This window comes from Artemia franciscana, chromosome 5 (assembly GCF_032884065.1).
Source record: "Artemia franciscana chromosome 5, ASM3288406v1, whole genome shotgun sequence".
NCBI classification, from domain to species: domain Eukaryota; kingdom Metazoa; phylum Arthropoda; class Branchiopoda; order Anostraca; family Artemiidae; genus Artemia; species Artemia franciscana.
In genome coordinates this window covers 46069649-46095589 of record NC_088867.1, presented here as the reverse complement: position 1 = coordinate 46095589, position 25941 = coordinate 46069649, and the positions used below count along the sequence as shown (strand labels likewise).

The 25941-nt window shown below is 33.8% G+C and overlaps 1 protein-coding gene across 1 annotated transcript in view; it reads right to left on the bottom strand.

Moving 5' to 3' along the window:
• LOC136027490 (carboxylesterase 4A-like) overlaps positions 1-25564 on the bottom strand; it is a 42784-nt gene extending 17220 nt beyond the window's left edge. Inside the window, exons 1-5 of the mRNA XM_065704801.1 lie at positions 25348-25564; positions 14783-14911; positions 13272-13422; positions 7887-8072; positions 1349-1539 (exon numbers count right to left, since the gene is read on the bottom strand). Coding sequence (XP_065560873.1) covers positions 1349-1539; positions 7887-8072; positions 13272-13422; positions 14783-14911; positions 25348-25530 — 840 coding nt within the window. The 5' untranslated portion in view covers positions 25531-25564. The remainder of the gene's footprint in view (positions 1-1348; positions 1540-7886; positions 8073-13271; positions 13423-14782; positions 14912-25347) is intronic.
• Positions 25565-25941: the final 377 nt, after the last annotated feature.

Sequence of the window (25941 nt, the reverse complement as noted above, 5' to 3'; positions counted from 1 at the left end):
TAAAAAAGACCAATTCAAAAACGAATGTATATACAGACCGGGACACCGGGACACAAATGAAGACCGGGACACAAGGACACAAGGAATATAAATGACGCCCGGGACACTCAAAGAGAAATCACAGACTGGGACACCGACCGGGACACAGGGACACAACTACAACGGGGACGCCGGGGGCACAGGGGGATATATAAATGACGACGGCGACACAGGGAATGATCGATTAGCAATCACCATCAACACAGCTCAAGGGCAATCATTAGAATCATGAGGTATAGATCTGAATACGGTTTGTTTTCCCATGGACCATTATATGTTGCATGTTCAAGAGTCGGTAAACCTGACAATCTATTTATATGCACAGACAATGGGACAGCAAAGAATGTTGTATATTCGCAAGTTTTACGTAGTTAAAAACATATATATATATATATATATATATATATATATATATATATATATATATATATATATATATATATATATATATATATATATATATATATATATATATATATATCATGAAAAAAGAAATCACCAATGCAACAGCACAAACACACACAAAAAAAAAAAAAAAAAAAGAGAGACAGAAGGAGAAAAGGAAGACTGTTTTCCTAAATTAGGGATTAATATAGACCAGCACTTGAATGAGGCCTTAACCCTACTCATCCATACAATCACATAGGTCAAACAGCATAGCCATACACAATCAACCATAAAGAATAATCCATGGACAGGCAGTCATGTCGTCAATAAGTATAAGTCGTCATTTACCAAACAATAGAAAAAATAATAAAGACAAATAATTCAGAAGCAACAACCCAACACAAGGGCTCATCAGGAGAATACACTGACCTATAGGGTTTCGCCACTTTAAATTCTCTACCCAGCCAAGTGTTGTGGCTACCACAGAATATCCATGGCATCCCCGTGTCAGGTATCACCCCCAAAATACATGCCTATGAAAGAAAAAAAACCAACTAGGTGTTGGGGTGGCGCCACCCCAACAACTAGTTATTAAATAAGATTAAGGAGATTTAAGGAAATATTGCTCGTATGTTTCTAAATCAAAATATCTTTCCAAAGTTTTTTTAAACGCAACGATTGTTCAAAACAACCGTGCTGTGAACAATAAAAACCAACCTCTTTTATAACATTTGTGTCATGATTTCTTTGATTGACGTTTACATTTAGTTAAAATAAAATGAAAGTTTTGCAAAAAAGAGGGTTAAAATTTCAACTAGAATCATATATTGGTGATTATGTAGATGCAGCAGCTACCGAATGAAAATATCTTACATTAGTCCATCTACGTTAGAATGTTAGTAACAAAATTAAGAAAATGCACCTCATATATTCTGTATGCTCCAGACAAGACGCCAGCATCAATAGTTCTCAAGCATGCTATCATGGCTTCGTACACATCAATTGGACAGCCAGCAATTTCAGCAATTCTTAACGTATGTGGAATAGGGTCTTCATCAATAGCCCATGGAGTTAAGGCCGAGCCACTCTCTCCAATTACTCCATGGAACAAACCTGTAATATACAACGAGTCACAATTGAGGTTAAATGAAATGAGAGGAGAAATAAAACTATTATGTCTAAATTATAATTTACATTATATTTAGAAGATGGAAAATAGAAAACTGCAAAATTATTGTAATGCACCCTTGTTACTACAAGTTTGTAATGACCCGTTTTACGGATGAGGGGTGACATGTTGCCAAAGATTGTTCTTTTTGGCTATCCATTTGGAACACAACAAAAAGCAGGTCGTTCCCAAATCTGGTGAGAAGTGGGAATAAGGACAAGTTTAAACAAAATTTGAATTTTTTTAGGAGGGGTGTAAAGAGTAAAGTTTTTCAATCGGTTACGATGAAAATGGTGTGTTGGCCTCAACCAATTTGATGCTAAAGTGAGTTAATAAAAACTCATAAAAAACCTGAGAAAATATTCCTTATTTGGGGAAACACCCTCAAAATGGCAAGCGATCTAAAGGAAAATCACATCATATAGATTCAGTATTTTAGAGGACACTTTTGTGGAGATGAGTTTTTATTTTATGAGTTTTATGAGGTTTTTTCTCAGAGTTTTTATGAGTAATTTTGTATGAAAAATGTCCAGCTTCGCAAGTTGAACTAAAGTTAATGCAAATATTATTTTTAGACGTTGACCACCTCAGCAAAGGCAAAATTAGGTTATCTTCGCCTTGATTAGGCTAGATTTTCCTAAGTAATGGTCAGTCACCAGGGGACTTTAATTTCATCCAATTTACCTCAAGCTTAATTAACTTTTTTGGCTTATTTTATTTCTAAGCCGTCAATTTTTTCCTGGAATCAAAGGTTTGCTAGTACAAAAAATAACAGAAATCATATGACTTTATTATAACTGTTCCTATGACTTGATCAGAGCTACATATTTCATGATTAGCTTCAAGAAATCGTGAATACAGAGTAGCAAATATCTTCAGTTTATTCATTACAGTCATATTAGCTCATTATTTTTAGCCATGTTTATCGTTCTGAAACCTATCGAATGTCCTGAATCAGAAACCCTAGTGGCAATAATACGGTCCCTATAAAGAGAATCCACCACGTACCTATGACCTGATTTAGGACTAGTTGAACTGCTCAACTAGAAGTTACAAGATGTGGAAAGTTTTTCGCGCGTCTTTTTTAATATTTCATCTTTTTACGGCTTAGAAAAAAGAAAATGAGTGCTTTGCTTACTTTCTTTTTTGCTACATATGATATCGAATTTATGAGATTTTTCCCTTATTTTCGTTTCTTTCTCGCCAGTCTTATTATTAAGAGTCGTAGTATCTGTAGTCGAGTGTTTTTTTTTTTTTTTTCCTTTTTTTTTGTCCCTATAAAGAGAATCCACCACGTACCTATGACCTGATTTAGGACTAGTTGAACTGCTCAACTAGAAGTTACAAGATGTGGAAAGTTTTTCGCGCGTCTTTTTTAATATTTCATCTTTTTACGGCTTAGAAAAAAGAAAATGAGTGCTTTGCTTACTTTCTTTTTTGCTACATATGATATCGAATTTATGAGATTTTTCCCTTATTTTCGTTTCTTTCTCGCCAGTCTTATTATTAAGAGTCGTAGTATCTGTAGTCGAGTGTTTTTTTTTTTTTTCCTTTTTTTTTGTCCCTATAAAGAGAATCCACCACGTACCTATGACCTGATTTAGGACTAGTTGAACTGCTCAACTAGAAGTTACAAGATGTGGAAAGTTTTTCGCGCGTCTTTTTTAATATTTCATCTTTTTACGGCTTAGAAAAAAGAAAATGAGTGCTTTGCTTACTTTCTTTTTTGCTACATATGATATCGAATTTATGAGATTTTTTCCTTATTTTCGTTTCTTTCTCGCCAGTCTTATTATTAAGAGTCGTAGTATCTGTAGTCGAGTGTTTTTTTTTTTTTTCCTTTTTTTTTGTCCCTATAAAGAGAATCCACCACGTACCTATGACCTGATTTAGGACTAGTTGAACTGCTCAACTAGAAGTTACAAGATGTGGAAAGTTTTTCGCGCGTCTTTTTTAATATTTCATCTTTTTACGGCTTAGAAAAAAGAAAATGAGTGCTTTGCTTACTTTCTTTTTTGCTACATATGATATCGAATTTATGAGATTTTTCCCTTATTTTCGTTTCTTTCTCGCCAGTCTTATTATTAAGAGTCGTAGTATCTGTAGTCGAGTGTTTTTTTTTTTTTTTTCCTTTTTTTTTGTCCCTATAAAGAGAATCCACCACGTACCTATGACCTGATTTAGGACTAGTTGAACTGCTCAACTAGAAGTTGCAAGATGTGGAAAGTTTTTCGCGCGTCTTTTTTAATATTTCATCTTTTTACGGCTTAGAAAAAAGAAAATGAGTGCTTTGCTTACTTTCTTTTTTGCTACATATGATATCGAATTTATGAGATTTTTTCCTTATTTTCGTTTCTTTCTCGCCAGTCTTATTATTAAGAGTCGTAGTATCTGTAGTCGAGTGTTTTTTTTTTTTTTCCTTTTTTTTTGTCCCTATAAAGAGAATCCACCACGTACCTATGACCTGATTTAGGACTAGTTGAACTGCTCAACTAGAAGTTACAAGATGTGGAAAGTTTTTCGCGCGTCTTTTTTAATATTTCATCTTTTTACGGCTTAGAAAAAAGAAGATGAGTGCTTTGCTTACTTTCTTTTTTGCTACATATGATATCGAATTTATGAGATTTTTTCCTTATTTTCGTTTCTTTCTCGCCAGTCTTATTATTAAGAGTCGTAGTATCTGTAGTCGAGTGTTTTTTTTTTTTTCCTTTTTTTTTGTCCCTATAAAGAGAATCCACCACGTACCTATGACCTGATTTAGGACTAGTTGAACTGCTCAACTAGAAGTTACAAGATGTGGAAAGTTTTTCGCGCGTCTTTTTTAATATTTCATCTTTTTACGGCTTAGAAAAAAGAAGATGAGTGCTTTGCTTACTTTCTTTTTTGCTACATATGATATCGAATTTATGAGATTTTTTCCTTATTTTCGTTTCTTTCTCGCCAGTCTTATTATTAAGAGTCGTAGTATCTGTAGTCGAGTGTTTTTTTTTTTTTTCCTTTTTTTTTGTCCCTATAAAGAGAATCCACCACGTACCTATGACCTGATTTAGGACTAGTTGAACTGCTCAACTAGAAGTTACAAGATGTGGAAAGTTTTTCGCGCGTCTTTTTTAATATTTCATCTTTTTACGGCTTAGAAAAAAGAAGATGAGTGCTTTGCTTACTTTCTTTTTTGCTACATATGATATCGAATTTATGAGATTTTTTCCTTATTTTCGTTTCTTTCTCGCCAGTCTTATTATTAAGAGTCGTAGTATCTGTAGTCGAGTGTTTTTTTTTTTTCCTTTTTTTTTGTCCCTATAAAGAGAATCCACCACGTACCTATGACCTGATTTAGGACTAGTTGAACTGCTCAACTAGAAGTTACAAGATGTGGAAAGTTTTTCGCGCGTCTTTTTTAATATTTCATCTTTTTACGGCTTAGAAAAAAGAAGATGAGTGCTTTGCTTACTTTCTTTTTTGCTACATATGATATCGAATTTATGAGATTTTTTCCTTATTTTCGTTTCTTTCTCGCCAGTCTTATTATTAAGAGTCGTAGTATCTGTAGTCGAGTGTTTTTTTTTTTTTTCCTTTTTTTTTGTCCCTATAAAGAGAATCCACCACGTACCTATGACCTGATTTAGGACTAGTTGAACTGCTCAACTAGAAGTTACAAGATGTGGAAAGTTTTTCGCGCGTCTTTTTTAATATTTCATCTTTTTACGGCTTAGAAAAAAGAAGATGAGTGCTTTGCTTACTTTCTTTTTTGCTACATATGATATCGAATTTATGAGATTTTTTCCTTATTTTCGTTTCTTTCTCGCCAGTCTTATTATTAAGAGTCGTAGTATCTGTAGTCGAGTGTTTTTTTTTTTTTTCCTTTTTTTTGTCCCTATAAAGAGAATCCACCACGTACCTATGACCTGATTTAGGACTAGTTGAACTGCTCAACTAGAAGTTACAAGATGTGGAAAGTTTTTCGCGCGTCTTTTTTAATATTTCATCTTTTTACGGCTTAGAAAAAAGAAGATGAGTGCTTTGCTTACTTTCTTTTTTGCTACATATGATATCGAATTTATGAGATTTTTTCCTTATTTTCGTTTCTTTCTCGCCAGTCTTATTATTAAGAGTCGTAGTATCTGTAGTCGAGTGTTTTTTTTTTTTTTTCCTTTTTTTTTGTCCCTATAAAGAGAATCCACCACGTACCTATGACCTGATTTAGGACTAGTTGAACTGCTCAACTAGAAGTTACAAGATGTGGAAAGTTTTTCGCGCGTCTTTTTTAATATTTCATCTTTTTACGGCTTAGAAAAAAGAAGATGAGTGCTTTGCTTACTTTCTTTTTTGCTACATATGATATCGAATTTATGACATTTTTTCCTTATTTTCGTTTCTTTCTCGCCAGTCTTATTATTAAGAGTCGTAGTATCTGTAGTCGAGTGTTTTTTTTTTTTTCCTTTTTTTTTGTCCCTATAAAGAGAATCCACCACGTACCTATGACCTGATTTAGGACTAGTTGAACTGCTCAACTAGAAGTTACAAGATGTGGAAAGTTTTTCGCGCGTCTTTTTTAATATTTCATCTTTTTACGGCTTAGAAAAAAGAAGATGAGTGCTTTGCTTACTTTCTTTTTTGCTACATATGATATCGAATTTATGAGATTTTTTCCTTATTTTCGTTTCTTTCTCGCCAGTCTTATTATTAAGAGTCGTAGTATCTGTAGTCGAGTGTTTTTTTTTTTTTCCTTTTTTTTTGTCCCTATAAAGAGAATCCACCACGTACCTATGACCTGATTTAGGACTAGTTGAACTGCTCAACTAGAAGTTACAAGATGTGGAAAGTTTTTCGCGCGTCTTTTTTAATATTTCATCTTTTTACGGCTTAGAAAAAAGAAAATGAGTGCTTTGCTTACTTTCTTTTTTGCTACATATGATATCGAATTTATGAGATTTTTCCCTTATTTTCGTTTCTTTCTCGCCAGTCTTATTATTAAGAGTCGTAGTATCTGTAGTCGAGTGTTTTGTTTTTTTGTGTGTTTTTTTTACCATAGAGCCTTGCGAGGGATGATCCAGTATTTACAATATTTTCTTTTTTTGCAATTTGCTAATTAACTCATTGATTAAAGTTGAACAAGGGTAAGCGATTTTACTTTCCTGGGTTAGCAGCACTTCACCCGTTAGCGGTTCTTACTGACCTCTCTGTATCCCTATACTAAAAAAAATGAAACAGAATTTCAAAAAGTACTGTGGTATATACCTTAATGCATCAAAACATCATATAATACCTTTAGAGCTATCATACTATACACACATTGCACGAGGACATTAACAAGTGGACACTAGTTACCTTCAGTCAAAGATTTTGATTAAGATTTTCAGTGAATAAAAAACATTGTCCGTATCCTGTCTGTAGGGCGAAATCATAGACAAAAGTGATTTTCATCACGATAGAGTTCTTGAAATCTATATAACTGTGTTATAACAAGGCGCCAAATTTTCAGTCTGCTATTTTAGCTTTAGATGCCTTTGAGTTCCAAAATTATGAGGCTGTTATCACGAGTCTTAATCCAAAGCTCGGAAAGCTTTGATTTTTGTGAGAACCCGCTATTTAATAACTGTTCCAAGACGAGCAAATATCCAAGCTTTCGTGAGATGTTATACATATACGAGTAAATATGGAAATAGTGGAACAGAATTTATCCAATAATGCTCATTTATTAGGAAGAAGTTATTTAGGACGAACATATAAAATGGATACTGATAGGACGATAGCTCCCATCTTACTGCAAAAATGTTTTGATTGAAAAAAGAAGGTTAAATGTACAAATATAGAAGGAAGATATCCCTTGAGAACAAGATTTTCAAAAACACTCCTTGAAAAAGGTGAAGATTGCTGCCTGAAAATTCATTTTGACCCTTCATCCCCCTCCCTCTAAAGTTGTTTTAAAACATCCTATTCTAATCTAAGACTTGTGAATAAAAGGTATTTGAAGGGAGAATTCCCTGATATTTAGCTTAATATGCAATTAGTTTTAGAATAAAAATAACTAAAAATAAGTTTCTTCCAAGTGAAAATAAAGAGCGATATTAAAACTAGCAGCAAACAGAAATCATCCTTTATATAATAGCCTGAGGATTTGGCTTGACTAAAACCCGTGGAGTGGGGTTTGAATAATATGTTGGCGAGGGTCATAGAGGAGTAAAATGTTTCTAATCCATCAAGCAACCAACCCATAAAGATTGAGGGTTCCTTGATTGCAAACTTTCTGCATAATCATATACGGTTAATATCAAGGAAAGAAGGTACTAACCATTAGCTTGTGGCGCAAGCATGAGGAGGGAAACTGATGCTGATCCAGCACTTTCTCCGAAGATAGTAACACGGTCTGGGTTTCCGCCAAACGCTCTAATATTCTTTTGAATCCAGCGCAGAGCTTCAATTTGGTCAAAGAGTCCAGCGTTTCCTGGCATGTCGTCCGTTTGCATTGAAAACCATCCTAAAAATATCCAGTGTTGAAAAGAAAGAAAATAAGGTCTAAGCACTTTTTCGAATATTGTCAAATACTGTATTTTTTTTTTGGGCTTTTTCTACCAGAGATTCATTTAAATGCAATGACTCTGCCAAGCTTTCTCCCAAAATCGTGCTTTCATAGTCTGATCTTTTCCTCTGATTAAATAATCTTTTCCTCTGATTTGATTCTTTCTCACAACTCTACTTTTTAAAACAATAAAAAAAACTTAGTGTAAAGAGCGAGGCGCTGAGGAGGGTACAACCCCTTTCATATTCGGAATAATTTCAGTTCATTTTAAGTTTTATGTCGCTCTTTACTTGGTTAAAAAACTTGTTGTTTTATTTAATTTCTGAATGATTTTAAATTGATGCATGTTTTGCTTTTCGCTCACGGCAAATGAATAATTAAAACGAAAATTGCGTATGATTTTTTTTTTGGCTAAATGGCTTTCTTATAGTTTTGATCGGACAATTTTGATAAGAAAAAAGCGTGGGGGAGGAGACTTAGTTGCTCCAATTTTTGGTTACTTAAAAAGGCAACTGCAACTTTTAATTTTTTTTAACAAACGTTTTTATTAGTAATAAATAAACGTAACTTACGAATTAACTTACGTAACGAACTTCCATATTTGTATATTTATTACGTACTAGCTGTTGGAGTGGCGCTTCGCACCCACCCCCCAAGCCCCCCCGCGCGCGTAAGTCGTTACGCGCCATTGTAGTTGTGTTCCTGTGTCCCACCTGTGAATATATATATATATATATATATATATATATATATATATATATATATATATATATATATATATATATATATATATATATATATATATATATATATATATATATATGTCCTACCTGTGTCCCACCTGTGAATAGATATATGTATATATATATATATATATATATATATATATATATATATATATATATATATATATATATATATATATATATATATATATATATATATATATGTTTTTAACTACGTAAAACTTGCGAATATACAACATTCTTCGCTGTCCCATTGTCTGTGCATATAAATAGATTGTTAGGTTTACTGACTCTTGAACATGCAATATATAATTGTCCATGGGAAAAACAATCCGTATTCAGATCTAAACCTCATTATTCTAATGATTGCCCTTGAGCTTTGTTGATGGTGATTGCTAATCGAACATTCCCTGTGTCCTCGTCGTCCAAGCCCCCGCTTCGTGCCCCCCAAGACCCCCCCCACGCGTAAGTCGTTACGCGCCATATTAGTTACGCGTCCTTGTAGTTTTGTCCCTGTGTCCCACCTGTGAATAGATATATATATATATATATATATATATATATATATATATATATATATATATATATATATATATATATATATATATATATGTTTTTAACTACGTAAAACTTGCGAATATACAACATTCTTCGCTGTCCAATTGTCTGTGCATATAAATAGATTGTCAGGTTTACTGACTCTTGAACATGCAACATATAATTGTCCATGGGAAAAACAATCCGTATTCAGATCTATACCTCATTATTCTAATGATTGCCCTTGAGCTTTGTTGATGGTGATTGCTAATCGAACATTCCCTGTGTCCTCGTCGTCATTTATATATCCCCCTGTGCCCCCCGGCGTCCCCGTTGTAGTTGCGTCCCTGTGTCTCGGTCTTCATTTATATTACCTGTGTCTCGGTCGTCATTTGTGTCCCGGTGTCCCAGTTTGTAATTTCTCTTTGAGTGTCCCGGTCGTCATTTATATTCTCTGTGTCCCGGTCGTCATTTTTGTCCCGGTGTTCCGGTCTGTAATATCTCTTCGAACAATCCCTGTGTCCCGGTCGTCATTTATATATCCCCCCTGTGCCCCCAGTGTCCCCGTTGTAGTTGTGTCCCTGTGTCCCGGTCGTCATTTATATTCCCTGTGTCCCGGTCGTGATTTGTGTCCCGGTGTCCCAGTCTGTAATTTCTCTTTGAGTGTCCCGGTCGTCATTTATATTCCCTGTGTCCCGGTGTCCCGGTCGTCATTTGTGTCCCGGTCTGTAATTTCATCAGTTGACAAACATGACGTCAGTCGACAAACAACTTCATGACGACATACCAGCTCAGTCCTTATAATGACGTCAGTCGACAAACATGACGTCAGTCGACACACAAACATGACGTCACCCGACAGACATAACACACATACAACTTATTTTTATATATATAGATATGAGGGGATTCGCCCCCTCGTCAGTACCTCACTCATTATGCTAAAGCTCGAATTTTGTCCCAATTCCTTAAGAATGACCCCTGAATCACAAAGGCTGTAAAATAAATAGTTGAAATTGCTAAAAATTCTTCAGCGTAAAGAGCGAGGTATTACAGAGGACACGGTCCCCCTTATATACGTAATAATTTCTGTTCGTTTTATGTTTTAATGCTGCTCCTTACTTCCAGCTGAAAAACTTTTTTTATTCGTTTTCTGATTATTTTTTTCAATAATGCTAGAAAATCCTGCGCCCCCTACATGAAAATTTTCTTCCCTCATGATAAGCTCTTCCATGGAATGATCCTCCCACATTACCCCCTCCCCCGAAACACCCAACCCCCCTCAATGTGAAAAATTCCCCCCCCCGAAAACGTCCGTGCACTTCCCAATAAACATTACTAGATTTAAACAATAGTCAAAGTTTGTCACTTGCAGCCCCTCCTCCGGGGACTTTGGGGGATTAAGTCGTCCCAAAAGACAAAATTATTGGGTTTTTCGAATATGCTGAACAAAATGGCTATCTAAAAAAATTGATCCGGTGACTTCAGAAAAAAATGAGCGTGGGTGGGAACCAAGGTGCCCTCCAATTTTTTGTCACTCAAAAAGGGCATTAAAACTTCTAATTTCCGTTAGAATACGCCTTCTACCGACATTTTAAGACCACTGGGTCAACACGATCACCCCTGGGGAAAAAACAAATAAACATGCATCCGTGATTTGTCTTCTGGCAAAAAGTACAAAATTCCACATTTTTGTAGATAGGAGCTTGAAACTTCTACGGTAGGTTTCTCTGATCCGCTGAATCTGATGGTATAATTTTCTTTAAGATTCTATGACTTGTACAGGGGGGGTTCCCTATTTTCTAAAACAAGGCAAATTTTCTCAGGCTCGTAACTTTTGATGGGTACGATTAAACTTGAAGAAACTTATATATTTAAAATGAGCATAAAAATATAATTCTTTTGATATAACCATTGGTATCAAAATTCTATTTTGAGAGTTTTGGTTACTATTTCCTTACTACAGTTCTTTACAACAAACTATTTGATTGTGCCCTCTGTTTTCTTTGGACCAACTTTGGAGAGCCTTGTCTTAGCTTATAGAAAACTTTTTTTGTAACTTGTCAAAAATTTGCTTCTTAGAATGTGATTCTTTTTTAAACTGAGCGTGTTAAACTGAATAGATAACATTCTCAGCCTTTCTATAATTAGTGTTTGTCCCTTTTTAATCCTTAGATGTAGTAAACTGTATAAACATTGTTGTTTGTTTTTCTTTGCAAATAAAATGGCTTTGTAAATGTCATGATAAGAAGCTTTAGTTTTGTTTGATTAAAACCTGTTTGAAAGACAGATATCAATTTTTTTTGTTCTTTTTTTACGATGTCATTGGCATCCTTCTTTTACAATTAAAAAAAATTGTGATTCTTATAAAAGAATTATTGATAAGCTATAGCTTGTAAATATTTATCTAAATGAATTTGTGTTGCTATGGATTTCCTTTTTTTTCATTTCTGTTTTTGGAATCCGAAGTCTAGACTTCATATTTTCCTATGTTTATCCCTTATGCAGAGAGAGGGACAGGTCTCTGCCCCATGCTCTCCTGTTTTTTTTTTTTTTAATATTCAATCTTTTTGTGACTTGGTAATAATTCCTTGTGTTTTGCACTTTTGGCACTTTTTTTTGAAGTTTTATCTCTTTTGCCATTTAAGTCCCTTCTTCCTGAAAAATATTACGATCGAACCTACCGTCCAAATATTATTTGGTCTTATATTGCTTATTTTATCATTAAATAAAAATTATTTTATTGTTTGCTTATTATTATACAAGAGCCACCTTAGCTTTCTGTAACGTTAATACAATGTATATAATAGTTACAACTATAATATATCAATTGAACTCTTATCTTGGTCAAAGCCTTACTAAGTGCTCCAAGGTGGTACTGAATCCTAGAAGAACTCAGCGATCAACCATGGCGTAAGTCTGGTTAGTTAAAATACCCCCCAAGAGATAAAACCACCAATATGAATGATATGCGCTACCCCTGGTCCCCACTGCTGCGATTTCGCGCGAAATCCTGCGACATTCGACAAATGAGACAAATCGTGCGACAAACGATGCAAAACCATCCGTTTTGCGGCAATGTCGGATGCGTTGAATAATTTCAACTCATAAGACAGATCACATGCGTTGTTCTGATTTAAAAAAAAATCATGAACAAAGTCATGGAGCTGATTGAAAAGCTAATTTTGGCTGATTGAATTCTTCTAGAGTTTGTCGCAGCGACGCAAAAGTCTGCGTTTCTTTGTGAACCTCCATCCGATTCTGTCGTACGTCTGTTCCGCCAGAAAAAAAAATCGTGTCGAGAATAACGCAGAATGGGAACCAGGGGCTACTGGTATCTTTGAATCAGTTTCATTTGAAAGCTAAAACGCTAAATAAGCTGCTTAAAAGAAAACTATTTAATCCCTACGGGATTAATTTTAAAACATTGCCGATTAAAGTACATAATTCTCTGCAGGAATATAATTCTATAATTCTTTGCTTAACATTGCTTGTCCATTGGGAATTTCTATTTACCAGGTATAACTGTGAGTACTGTTAAACAAAGACGTTTTTCAGCACATCACTTGGTTCCAAGATACTTGTTTTTTTCCAGAATATGCAATTATTTCTTTAAACATTTGCAAGAATAATTGAGAAAAAATCAGCAGACAATAAATTACTTTTATCGTATCCAGAAATCCAAAAACCTTTCCTCTTAAAAATAATAGCTAGTCAATATAGTTGACAAACAATCATAGATTCATCGTTTTAGTTTTTTCTCTGTTCTTTTCCCTATGTTCTATGCTATACAGAATAATAGATTAATTTATTAGATTACAATATTATAACTATAATATTTTAATTGAGCCCTTATTGTAGTATAAAGCCTTACCAAGTGGTCCAAGACGATATTGAATAACAACAAGTACAACTCGACGATCTAGTAAAGCGTATGGCTGATAAACTAAAGAACCACCACCAGAGAAGCCACCACCATGGATGAAAACCATTACTGGTATATTTGGATTTGTGCCATTTGGAAGCTAAAATATTAATGATGCTGCTTCAAACAAAAGACAAAGTAAACATATTTTAAATACCCGTGTTGCTTATGCATAGAAATTACAGATTGGTATACCCAATTTCATTGCAGTAATTCATAAGGCTAGATTTTTCTCGGGCTCATAGCTTTTGATGGGGAACACTAAACTTAATAAATTTTATATATTTGAAATCAGTATAAAATGAAAATTCTGTTGCTGTATCTACTGTTATCAAAATTCAGTATTAAGGGTTTCGGTTGCTATTGGCCCGTTCGCTCCTAACTTACAGTTTGACTGCTCCATCTGTTTGATTAATATTTTGCGTTGCTTTTTTTTCTCTTTTCTTCGTGTATTATTTGTTGGAGTCTATGTAATTTATTTTTTTAACGTGTATAATATATTAACTTTTTTCTTCTATTCATTCTTTTTTTTGGCGAGTGATCTTTCAATCCTTATAATTATTTTGTTTTTTTTTAGTCCTAAAATGAATCATTTGTCTTCCCCCTTCATTACAGGCCTAGGAGCCTAACGTATGATTGATTAATTTTGAATAAAAATTTTCGTATCTTTTCATTGTTTTAGAGAAAACTTTGCGCTTTTAGCAGTATCCTATTTAGGCTTATGTAATGCTACAACACAGAAGGTCAAATCTTGCAATATTAATTTCGTAATTTTTATGCTCGGAAGTTACAAGGTGTTATCCTTGCTTGTACCAGAATAAAAACCTACCTTAATTAGAAGATCTTTTTAAAATTATTAACAGATGAAAATAATCTAGGTTTTTAGGCCTAATCAAAATGCTCATTGCCCTTAATAATGTGTTTTGCAAGATAAATTTCAATTTATCTTAAAAGATTAAATTTCATACTGTATTTTTCTTAATCTTTGGTAACAGTAATATTAATTTCGATATAATTAGTTACAGGTATGGTTCTAATATGAATTATTCAACTTTCACAATTGGTTCGTTTAACCGTCTTATCCGCCTTTTTCCATATACAGTTTCTTTTTTCTTTTTTTTGTTATAATCCACAATTGTTATCTTTGTGCAACCCGAGGGTGAGTGAAGGAGAAGTTTACCAAAACACACCTTCCGACAACAGTATGACCAAAATACGACAATTGGTGTGGAGCCTTACACAGTAGTTTCAAAACGATTTATGTTTTTTTTTTCCGCGACTTATTCCATGCGTGATTTGGAAACTTTGTGTTTTTCCATTGTAGGGAGTATCAAGTTTGAAAAATTTAAGAAGATTCTCCATAGGTCTGAGTTTGAAAATTCTCAACCCCAATTTGTGGAAGCTCCTTAGAGGAATTATGGTAAAAAGAAAGAAGATAACTAGCCAAAATGAAAAATTACCTCGGGTGTAAAAACATTCAAAAGTAAACAGTCTTCCTCTCCAGCCTCTGCGTTTTGGTTACATTGTGGTCCGAAAAAGGTGGCGTCATAGACTTCACCATCCGGCAGTGGGCTTACTGGCACAGGTGGCTATAAGAAATATCGAAATAACAAGTTTTAAAAAACGATTCTTTCTTTCTTTGCTGTATCGTGTAAAAATCGCCGTCCAAACAGTTAAACAGCCAATATTTGCTATAAGAAATATTCAATAATTTGCTATATCTTAATATTTTCACAACTCTTTTCTTAGCTGTCTTCTAGGTGTCATATCAGCTTGAAGTTCGATACAAATTAATTAAAAACCAAGAAGTAGCCGATTACGATTTAGATTAACGATTAGCTGATGTAGATTTGTTATTACGATGTAGATTAGCGTCACTTGTTTTGAAACGTTAATTTAAAAGACTTTATCCACAAAAGATGTTTTTCAGAGAAAAGAGTAGCTACACAAAAACAATGACGAGCAGATATAAAGCCAAATAGTACTTCAAGCGCATAACGACCATAAATCACCATCAATAAATAACTAGAACCAAAAAGGAACAGATATTACGTTCTGGTCCTTAGAAGGCACATGAATCGCTAGCCCTACTCACTTTTGTGGAATTTCCTACTCAATTTCAGTTTGACCTGGCTATTTATTGTAATTTCTGTTCGTATAATATTCAATAGTAAAATACTTTGCCCACAAAAGATTTCATGGTCTTTTTACGCTTGAAATATTATTTGACGTCATTTCTGCTCGTCTTTTGTTTAATGCGGCTCATTACTTTTCTTGAAAAACTTCCTTTGTGGATACACTTTTTCAAAATTGATTTTGTTCGCTTTTAATTGACATAGTCTTTTTCACTGGTTAATATTGAAAATTTTTAAGTCTTATTCGTTTTTCTCCATATGAATCAAGATTACGGTGTACTACAGAAAAAAAAATTTGAAACAAAAGTTAGTAGTAGTATATGTACTAAAGAGCTTTGGAGGGATTGGAACAGTGAGTAGTAACCAAACAAGTAGCAGGTCGCAAAAGTTTCAACTTTATTCCCTTAACCTTTCCCTAAGATATCACAGACCTTTTTTTGACAACTTGGGATATTTATAACGTCTTTTAATTTCTCCCACTCAACAGGCACTGATAGTTCTAATTTCATAGTCTTACCCATTCCTGAGACATCGCAGATATGCCCTCTTGACAAAAAATGGACTCAAATAATATCTTATGATTTATTTTAACATACCCAAAAATATACTCTGGAAGTTCCAATGTAGTAGCCTTAGTTTTTCCTGGGATATCGCAAAGAAACTCTTTGACAATCCGGATGCACATAGTATCTTTTGATTTAGTTTTTTATTCGCATCAACTTTCCCTGAATGTTTAAACTTAATCCCCTATTTTGTTCCTGAGATATTGCATCTGTGTTATTTCGAAAACATAGATGTCCTTAATTTTTCATATATCTAGTATAAATAAATATATATTTTGCAAAGAGAATGATTAATACCTAAAATATGATATTTATCACTAAGGCTTTCTTATGCAAAATATAAATTTTCATAAAGATAGGGGCTTGAAGGGGTGGTAATCCTTCTTATTAGTTACTTAATATAATCCTGAAGTGTCCATTGCACTCACAGGGTAGCAGTCAATAGCTAACCTGATTACTATGACCTAATCTTATGTATGGATTTTAATTTTCCTCGGAGGATAAAAATGCTCACAAGAATAGCTTGTGTTTTCTTTGTTTTCAATTTTTTGTCTAAATGCAAGAGATGTACCTGTATTATTAATATAAATAGATTAAAATAATTCCAAAAAATGAGGCTTTCAAAAAAAAGTAAAGAGCCGCATGAATACCTAAGACAATTAGACTTAAAGCCCTGTAATAAATCGAACTTAAAGCGATCATCTATGAATAAATGAAACCCAAAAAAGCGAGCAATCACATTAAACATAAGCACAACAGCTACTGATTTAGACAAATGAATAGATCCTAAAACAAGTAAATGTTAAAATGATTAATCAAGTCAGACTTAAAACGGGCAGAAATTTTTAATCGAATGAACCCTTTTCGAAATCCCGCATGAAGTGGCTCTCAGAAAAAAATAAAAAAAACTATACGTTTGTTGCTCTTTACTACAGATAATGCTAGTGCTGTCTCTGATAGGGATTAAGGATAAAAAAAGCTATTTTTTTCAACTGAGAGTAAGCAGCAACATTAAAACTTAAAATCAATAGAGACTATTCTGTATATGAGGGGGACTGCCTCAACCCTCACTCTTTAGACTAGAGAGTTAAAGTTATTTGAAACGCTTCCCATTCAAATTCAACATCCCTTTTGTTCGAGTATTGTATTGTATTGTATCAGATTAACGACGCTTCTTAACTACTAAGGTCCCTGCGTCGGCCCTGCAGTGCATTGCTGCAGCATGTCCTTTTGTTCGAGTAGTCTTTCTTAAAGAAATTTTTCAAAAAAAGCGAAATTTTAGCGTAAAGGTTGAGGAAGGGGCATCCACCTTGATATATGGAGCTACCTTTGTTCATTTCAAGTTTCGATGTTGCTCCTTACTTTCAGTTGAAAACTTGTTTATTTTTATTTAACTTCTGTCTGTTTTTCAAATCAACTCAGAAAATCCCCTGTTCCCTATATGCCCTAGAAAATCCGCCCGGGCAAATAAACCCCATCCCGATCTTCTAGGACCACTGATTAGATACGACCACCTCTAGAGAAATAAACAAATAAATAAACACGCATCCGTGATCTTTCTTCTGGCAAAAAAATCAAACAAACTGAAATTTCACATTTTGTGGATAAGAGCTTGAACGATTTCCAACTGTTCGTGGTAACGAACTGTAAGTAAGGAGGGACCCGGTTCAACTGTAGCCGAAATTATGAAAAAAAAAACGGAATTTTGACACCAATAGATATATCAAAAGAATTTGATTTTTATGCTCATTGTAAATATATAAGTTTCATTAAATTTAGTCTTACCCCTCAAAGGCTACGAGCCTAAGAAAATTTGCCTTATTTTCCAAAAAAAAGGAGAAAACACCCCTGAAAATCAAAGAATCTTAATGAAAATCACACCATCAGAATAGGCGTATCAAAGAACACTCTTGTTGAGGTTTCAAGCTTCAATCTTCAAGCTTCAAGCTGGTAAATTGCCAGAAGAAAAATCAGGGATGCGAGTTTATTTGTTGTTGTTGTTTCCCCAAGGGTGATCATATCAACCCAGTGGTCCTAGAATATCGTAAGGTGACTCCTTCAAACGAAAATAAAAATCTCGGTCCTGTCTTAAAGTTATAAAAAATATTCGAAGGCAACTAGACTCCCTCTCCCACCCCTTTCCCCCCAAAAGTGCCCAATAAAAATTTTGAGGCAGCCATTTTGTTCATCATAGTTGAAAGGCCCTATAACTATGCCTTTGAATATAACATCACTCCCCCCACAGCCTCAAGGGATTGGTCTTTAAGTTATAAAATTGCCCATTGTTTACGCATAGTATTTGCCAAACAGTTCGTGGTAACGAACTGTAGTAAGGAGCAACCCGGCTCAATAGAAACCAAAACTCTAAAAAATGGAATTTTGATACCAATAGCTACATAAAAAAAATCGCATTTTAATGCTAATTTTAAATATATAAGTTTCATCAAGTTCAGTCTTACGCATCAAAAGTTACGAGCCTGAGAAAATTTGCGTTATTTTAGAAAATAGGGAAAACACCCCCTAAAAGTTATAGAATCTTAACGAAAATTACACCATCAGATTCAGCATATCAGAGAACCCTACTGTAGAAGTTTCAAGCTCCTATCTACAAAAATGTGGAATTTTGTATTTTTTGCCAGAAGGCAGATCACGGATGCGTGTTTATTTGTTTGTTTTTTGTTTGTTTTTTTCCAGGGGTGATCGTATCGACCCAGTTGTCCTAAAATGTTGCGAGAGGGCTCATTCTAACGGAAATGAAAAGTTCTAGTGCCCTTTTTAAATCACAAAAAAAATTGGAGGGCACCTAGGCCCCCTCCCACACTAATTATTTTCCCAAAGTCAACGGATCAAAATTCTGAGATAGCCATTTTATTCAACGTAGTCGAAAAACCTTATAACCATGTCTTTGGAGACGACTTATTCCTCCACAGTCCCCATGGGAGGGGCTACAAGTTACAAACTTTGACCAGTGCTTACATTTAGTAATGGTTATTGGGAAGTGTACAGGCGTTTTCAGGAGGATTTTTTGGTTGGGGGAGGGATTGAGAAGAGGGGGATATACTGGGGGAAATTTCCATCGAGGAATTTCTCATGGGGGAAGAAAATTTCCATGAAGGGAGCGCAGGATTTACTAGCATTATTAAAAAAAAAACAATGAAAAAATAAATATGAAATTTTTTTCAGCTGGAAGTAAGGAGCAATATTAAAACTTAAAACGAACAGAAATTATTACCCATATGAGGGGCTCGCCTCCTCCTAATACCTCGCTCTTTACGCTAAAGTATTTTTAGTAATGTCAACTGTTTATTCTACGGCTTTTGTGATTCAGGGGTCATTCTTAATGAATTGGGACAAAATTTAAGATTTAGTGTAAAGAGAGAGGTACTGACGAGGGGGCGAACACTCTCATATCTGTAATAAAAACATGAGAATAAAAAATTCTTTACGTAAGCTAATTTATAAGTTACGTATATCTTTTACTAATAAAAAGATTCGTAAGAAATTAAAAGTTCTAGTTGCCTTTTTAATTAACCAAAAAATTGGAGGGTAACTAGGCTTCCTCCCCCGCTCTTTTTTCTCAAAATCATTCGATCAAAATTATGAGAAAGCCATTTAGCCAAAAAAAAAAAAATATGCAAATTTCGTTTTAATTATTTCTCTGCGGAGAGCCAAAATCAAAACATGCATTGATTCAAAAACGTTCAGAAAGTAATAAAAAAAAACAAGTTTTTTCAACTGAAAGTAAGGAGCGACATTAAAACTTAAAATGAACAGAAATTACTTCGTATATGAAAGGGGCTGCTTCCTCATCAACGCCCCGCTCTTTACGCTAAAGTTTTTACTGTTTTAAAAAGAAGAGTTGAGAGAAAGAGTCAAACTTTAGCGTAAAGAGCGGGGCGTTGATGAGGAAGCAGCCCCTTTCATATACGAAGTAATTTCTGTTCCTTTTAAGTTTTAATGTCGCTCCTTACTTTCAGTTGAAAAAACTTGTTTTTTTTTCATTTAATTACAGGGAAGCAAGCATACATTTTAGGATGGGAAGGCTAATTTTCTGCTGTTCTTTTTTCACGGGGGAACTTTCCACGGGGAGGGAAGTTTCAAGAGGGTGAAATTTTCTGAGAAAATTATACACTGGGGGAGTTTTCCAGAATTCCTATACAATTTATTTTTTTTTATTTCTTGCTTTCTCTTTTCCTTATCGATTTCACGCGTGGAGTTGTTAAGGGTGATTGTCACAAGAAATTTTCACAGGAATTGTATTGTCTACAGGATATACCCAGGAGGAGGGTATTTCTCCGTGGAGGAAACCAGATTTGCTGGGATTATTTAAAAAACAATCAGAAATTCAATTAAAAAAACAAACATGTTTTTCAACTCGGAGTAAGGAGAAACACTAAAACTTAAAACGAACAGAAATTGTTACGTATATGAAGGGGGTTGCCTCCTCCTCAGCACATCGCTCTTTACGCTACAGTTTTAATTTTGTCCCAATCCTTTAAGAACGACTCTTAAAGAATCTTGAAGTCGTTCTTAAAGAATGACTCTGAAACACAAGGGTTGTTTAATAGGAACAATTAGAAGCTTTTTTCAAATGTACTAAAAACTTTCACGTAAAGACCGAAGTGTTGATGAGGAGGCAACCCCATTCATATGGGTAATAATTTCTGTTCGTTTTAAGTTTTAGTGTTGCTCCTTACTTTCAGTAGAAAAAATTTGCTTACTTTATGATCTGATGGTGTTGATTTTCGTTAAGATTGCTTGAATTTTTGGGGATATTTCCCACCTTTTTCGAAAATCCGGCAAATTTTCACAGGCTCGTAGCTTTAGATGGGCAATATCAAATGGAATGAAATTTATTTATTTGTAATCACAGACTGCGCAAAAGCGCTGCCTGAGTAAAAATCGATGTGGGTACAATGCATATAAATAGATTGTCAGGTTTACCGACTCTTGAACATGCAACATATAATGGTCCATGGGAAAACAATCCGTATTCAGATCTATACCTCATGATTCTAATGATTGCCCTTGAGCTTTGTTGATGGTGATTGCTAATCGACCATTCCCTGAGTCGCCATCGTCATTTATATATCCCCCTGTGCACCCCGGCGTCCCCTTTGTAGTTATGTCCCTGTGTCCCGGTCGTCATTTATATTCCCTGTGTCCCGGTCGTCATTTGTGTCCCGGTGTTCCAGTCTGTGATTTCTCTTTGAGTGTCCCGGGCGTCATTTATATTCCTTGTGTCCCGGTGTCCCGGTCGTCATTTATATCCCCCTGTGCCCCCCGGCGTCCCCATTGTAGTTGTGTCCCTGTGTCCCGGTCGTCATTTATATTCCCTGTGTCCCGGTCGTCATTTGTATCCCGGTGTCCCGGTCTGTATATACATTCGTTTTTTAGTTTTGTTTTTCTCCTTTATTTTTTTCCTTTTTTCGTTTTTTTCTTTTTTAGTTTATTTAGATTTTTAGATTTTTTAGTTTTTTTATTAGTTTTTAGTTTTTGTAGTTTTTACCATTTTTTTAGTTTTTTTAGTTTTTTTTTTTACTTATGTCCTGGTCGTCATTTATACTCCCTGTGTCCCGGTCGTCATTTGTGTCTCGGTGCTTTGTTGATTGCTAATTTATATTATATTTATATTTATATTTTTTATATTTATTAATATTTTTTTAGTTTTCTTTTTCTCTTATTTTTCAGTTTTTTCCTTTTTTTTAGTTTTTTCTTTTTTAGTTTTTAGTTTTTTTTTTGTTTTTTACCTTTTTTTAGTTTTTTTAGTTTTTTTAGTTTTTTAGCTTTTTTAGTTTTTTTTATTAGTTTTTAGTTTTTTTTTAGTTTTTGCCTTTTTTTAGTTTTTTCAGTTTTTTTTACTTTTTAGTTTTTTACCTTTTTTTAGTTTTTTTTTAGTTTTTTAGCTTTTTTAGTTTTTTTTCTTTTTAGTTTTTTTTGTAGTTTTTACCTTTTTTAGTTTTTTTTCTTCTTTTGTATTAGTGTGAAATAATTCAGACGTCATATGCGGACAAACACGACGTCACTCGACAGACAGACAGACAGACATAACCCACAAACAACTTATTTTTATATATATTTATTCATATTTTTTTAGTTTTCTTTTTCTCTTTTATTTTTCAGTTTTTTCCTTTTTTTTAGTTTTTTTCTTTTTGAGTTTTTAGTTTTTTTTAGTTTTTTACCTTTTTTTAGTTTTTTTTAGTTTTTTTTAGTTTTTTAGCTTTTTTAGTTTTTTTATTAGTTTTTATTTTTTTTGTAGTTTTTGCCTTTTTTTATTTTTTTCAGTTTTTTTTTAGTTATTAGATTTTTACCTTTTTTTAGTTTTTTTTAGTTTTTTAGCTTTTTTAGTTTTTTTTTCTTTTTAGTTTTTTTTGTAGTTTTTACCTTTTTTAGTTTTTTTCTTCTTTTGTATTAGTGTGAAATAATTCAGACGTCATATGCGAACAAACATGACGTCACCTGATCCATCCACAGATCCACAGACAACTTATTTTTATATATATAGATATGTTATACATTTATATTTATTTACATTTTTGGGGTAGATAACTGAGTTTTACTGCTGATGATGGATTCTGTATATGTGTCCGAAATATCCAGTTAAAAATTTATATTTGTTTCACTGTCAATTAAAAGGTTTCATACCTATTTTGGATGATTTATAATCACAGGCTGCGCAAAAGCGCTGCCTGAGTAAAAATTGACGTGGGCACAATGTGCCCACACGTTATTTATTTATTTATTTCATTACTTATTTTTATTTTATTTTCACCAAAGCGTAGAAGGAGTTGCTGTAAGAACTTTGGAAGGAGCTCAATTGATTGAATATTGAGGTTTCAGTGCCATTTTTACGAGTTAAAAGAGATTTAAGGTGTTTATGGAAAGGGTGGTTGTACTGACCTCGGAAGGGGCTCATTGGGTTTGAAATGAGAAGTTCTAGTGCATTTTTTTAAGAGTCAGAGTGATCGGGAAAAAACCACCACCACCCCCACCCGCTACTCACGTCCTTTTTTTCCTGAATCTATCCGGGAGAGATTTTGGGATAGCCATTTGTTCAAAAACAGTCCAAAGATCATAGGCAGCGCAATAAGTAAAGAACGATTTGCACAATGTATTGTTCATTTATTGTTTTTAGACCAGGACACTTCGTATAGAAGGGGTTGCCGTAGAAACTTCGAAATAGGTTCATTGGATTTGGAATTGAAAGCTGTAGTGTTCTTTTTAACAGTCAAAAGTGATTAGGTGGCAACCCCGCCCACCTATCAATTCCTCAAACACATCCAATGAAAATTAGAGATAGCCATTTTGTTTAACGTAGTTGAAAGGTTCAGAAATAATATCTTTCCAAGTGTCATACCCCCCCCCCCCAACTGCCTTTAGGGCAAGGGATGTAAGCGCTCTTTTGGATGTCACGCTCAGGGGGGAGGGAGTAAAAAATTACAAAAAGGCATCAGAATTTATCCCCCTCCCACACCCATCAATTCTCCAAACACATCCAATCTAAATTTTGAGATAGTCATTTTGTTCAACATAGCTGAGATGTACAGTAAACATCACTCTTAGGATCTCAATCCCCCCGACCCTTAGGGCATGGGCTGCAAGTTGTGTAATTCGTCCATTGCTCACATACAGTGTTTGTTATTGAGAAAGATGGTCATGTTTGACCTTCAGAGTCCAAAAAGACAAAGAACATTCAGGTAAACCTTTCAGTGAATGTTAAGAGGAGTGTTAAACTAAATGAAAACACGTTAGGTGCATACGGGTTATCAAAAGAGTGTTATCCGGAATGGGATAACAATCAAAATCTGTTAGGTTAACTTCGAACGATCATATTTTGTCTGTTTGTTTTGTTTTTTTACGAGCACTGAGGACGACTTAGCGGACGTCCTTGTCGAAATATTTGATTGTTCTTCATCTTCATATTTTGCCAGTAGCTGACAGAATTCTCGTTTTCTCACCTATTTTATTTTATTTTTCATTTATTATATCCTTTCCTTTCTTGGTTTCATGTGTCAACCTAACAGAAAATAAAACTTCGTTTTAAAATGTTCGTGTATTTCTCTAGTTTCAGTTAAAATTTATTTCTTTTTTTGATCTGACTCTATTTTTGGGAGTTATGGGCTATTGTGTTTGTTATTATGGGACATGATCGTCTTTTAATAGGTTTCTTTTCTTTTTTCCTTGCTCGTTCTTTTCTTTTTTCCTTATATTTTTCTAAAAGATGCGACGCTATCAACGTTTCTTTTAAGATGGTAATCAATACACAAAAATAGAGTTCTTTACAATTTATATAGTTTGTTTTTTAATATAATTCCAGCACCCCACTATCTAAAGAGAAAAGACGGGGAAAAAGAAGCTGTCTATGCAGATATCGTATTTCATGCAACAGTAAAGAGTCATATTAAGCAACCTGTATATTAGTTATTGGATCAACTGAACATATTTATTCATTTGTTAACAAACATAATAAAAATATTGTTTGATGTGTGTAAATGTGATATAATTATTTATATTAGCTTATGTTCGTTTTGGGGATTAATTTACTCATTAGTAGTAATTTCTGGTCCTTCAAATGATTGACTTATGACAGCAATTTATTTTTCATCGTCATAAATTTTTGTATGAATCCTTACTTTTCTTTGAAAAACTGAATTTTCGGAAGAAAAGTTTTTCTTTTCCAATTAATATAATATAATTAACAAAAGAAATTATTACAAAATTTTCTGGAATGAAAATAATAAGCAGCGTTAAAAGTTAAACAGAATAGATATAACCCTATCTAAAGGAGGAGCTCCCTATCCAATAAAGTAGTGATTACATGGTATAACACAGTTACACACCAGGTATAAGGATTGAAGTCATAGGAAATTTTTGGTGGGTATGGGGTTGGTCGCAAAGGGTCTCAAATGGTGCATCTTTCCAATCATATTTTCAAGTTTTCAACGACAATAAATACCATATTTGTAAAATTACCAAATTGCTTTAATTCTTGCAATCTAAAAGGATTTCAGCTCGATTTCTTATGAAATTCCTGAAAATTGAACATTTTTGTACAGAACTGGTGTTTACATGATTATTGTGACTTACTAATTTGACAATTTTCAAGGAAAAACATAGAAGTTGTTGAAGGGTTAGAAAACAAGTACTTTTTTCCCTTTTTTTTAAGGAAAGCTAACAATCACCTTGATATATTGTTAAGAGCTATGTTTTGACAAACATTTTAAAGAATCAAAATTACAAATCAATTATTTTGTGTATCTATTATAAATTCATTTGTAAGAACACCTTGCATAAAAGAACAAAAGACCCGAAATTCGAAGAACTTACCAGGAATCTTGTTTGAGGATTTGGCATTTCGGCATATTTCAAACGAAGAAATGAATAAATAAGATTGTCTTCAATATAACTTTTCTGTGTAAAGCCTAATACATCTCCAAACCCTGGTATATTTAAAGTTATTTGCTCGGCAGCCACTAACCCAACCAGCAGGCAAAAAATTAAGAGCTTCATCTTTGAGTTTTGGACTACTGCCTAATAGTTTTTCTTGTGTTTACTTTATATAAATTTTTGGATGACCAAAATAGATGAACTTATCTCAACGGGAATTTCTATCCAAATAGAGATTATTTTGTTTTTCCTTCCATTTAAAGATTTTAAACTACTACGTCAAATAGAAATCAAACAAAATATTGACAATGATATATTGAAAGCTAAAAATGATTGTTAAGACAATTTCAAAAATGAAAGTTATTATAAAGTTTAGATTAGTCATGGTTAAACCCAAGTTTACAAAGTCATATCGAAGTGCGTTACCAGTGCATTAATTTTAAACAGTTTGTGGTTATGAACTGTAAGTAAGCAGTGACACAGGTTAATAGTAGCCAAAACTCTAGAAAAATGTTTTGACCAAAATACATATAA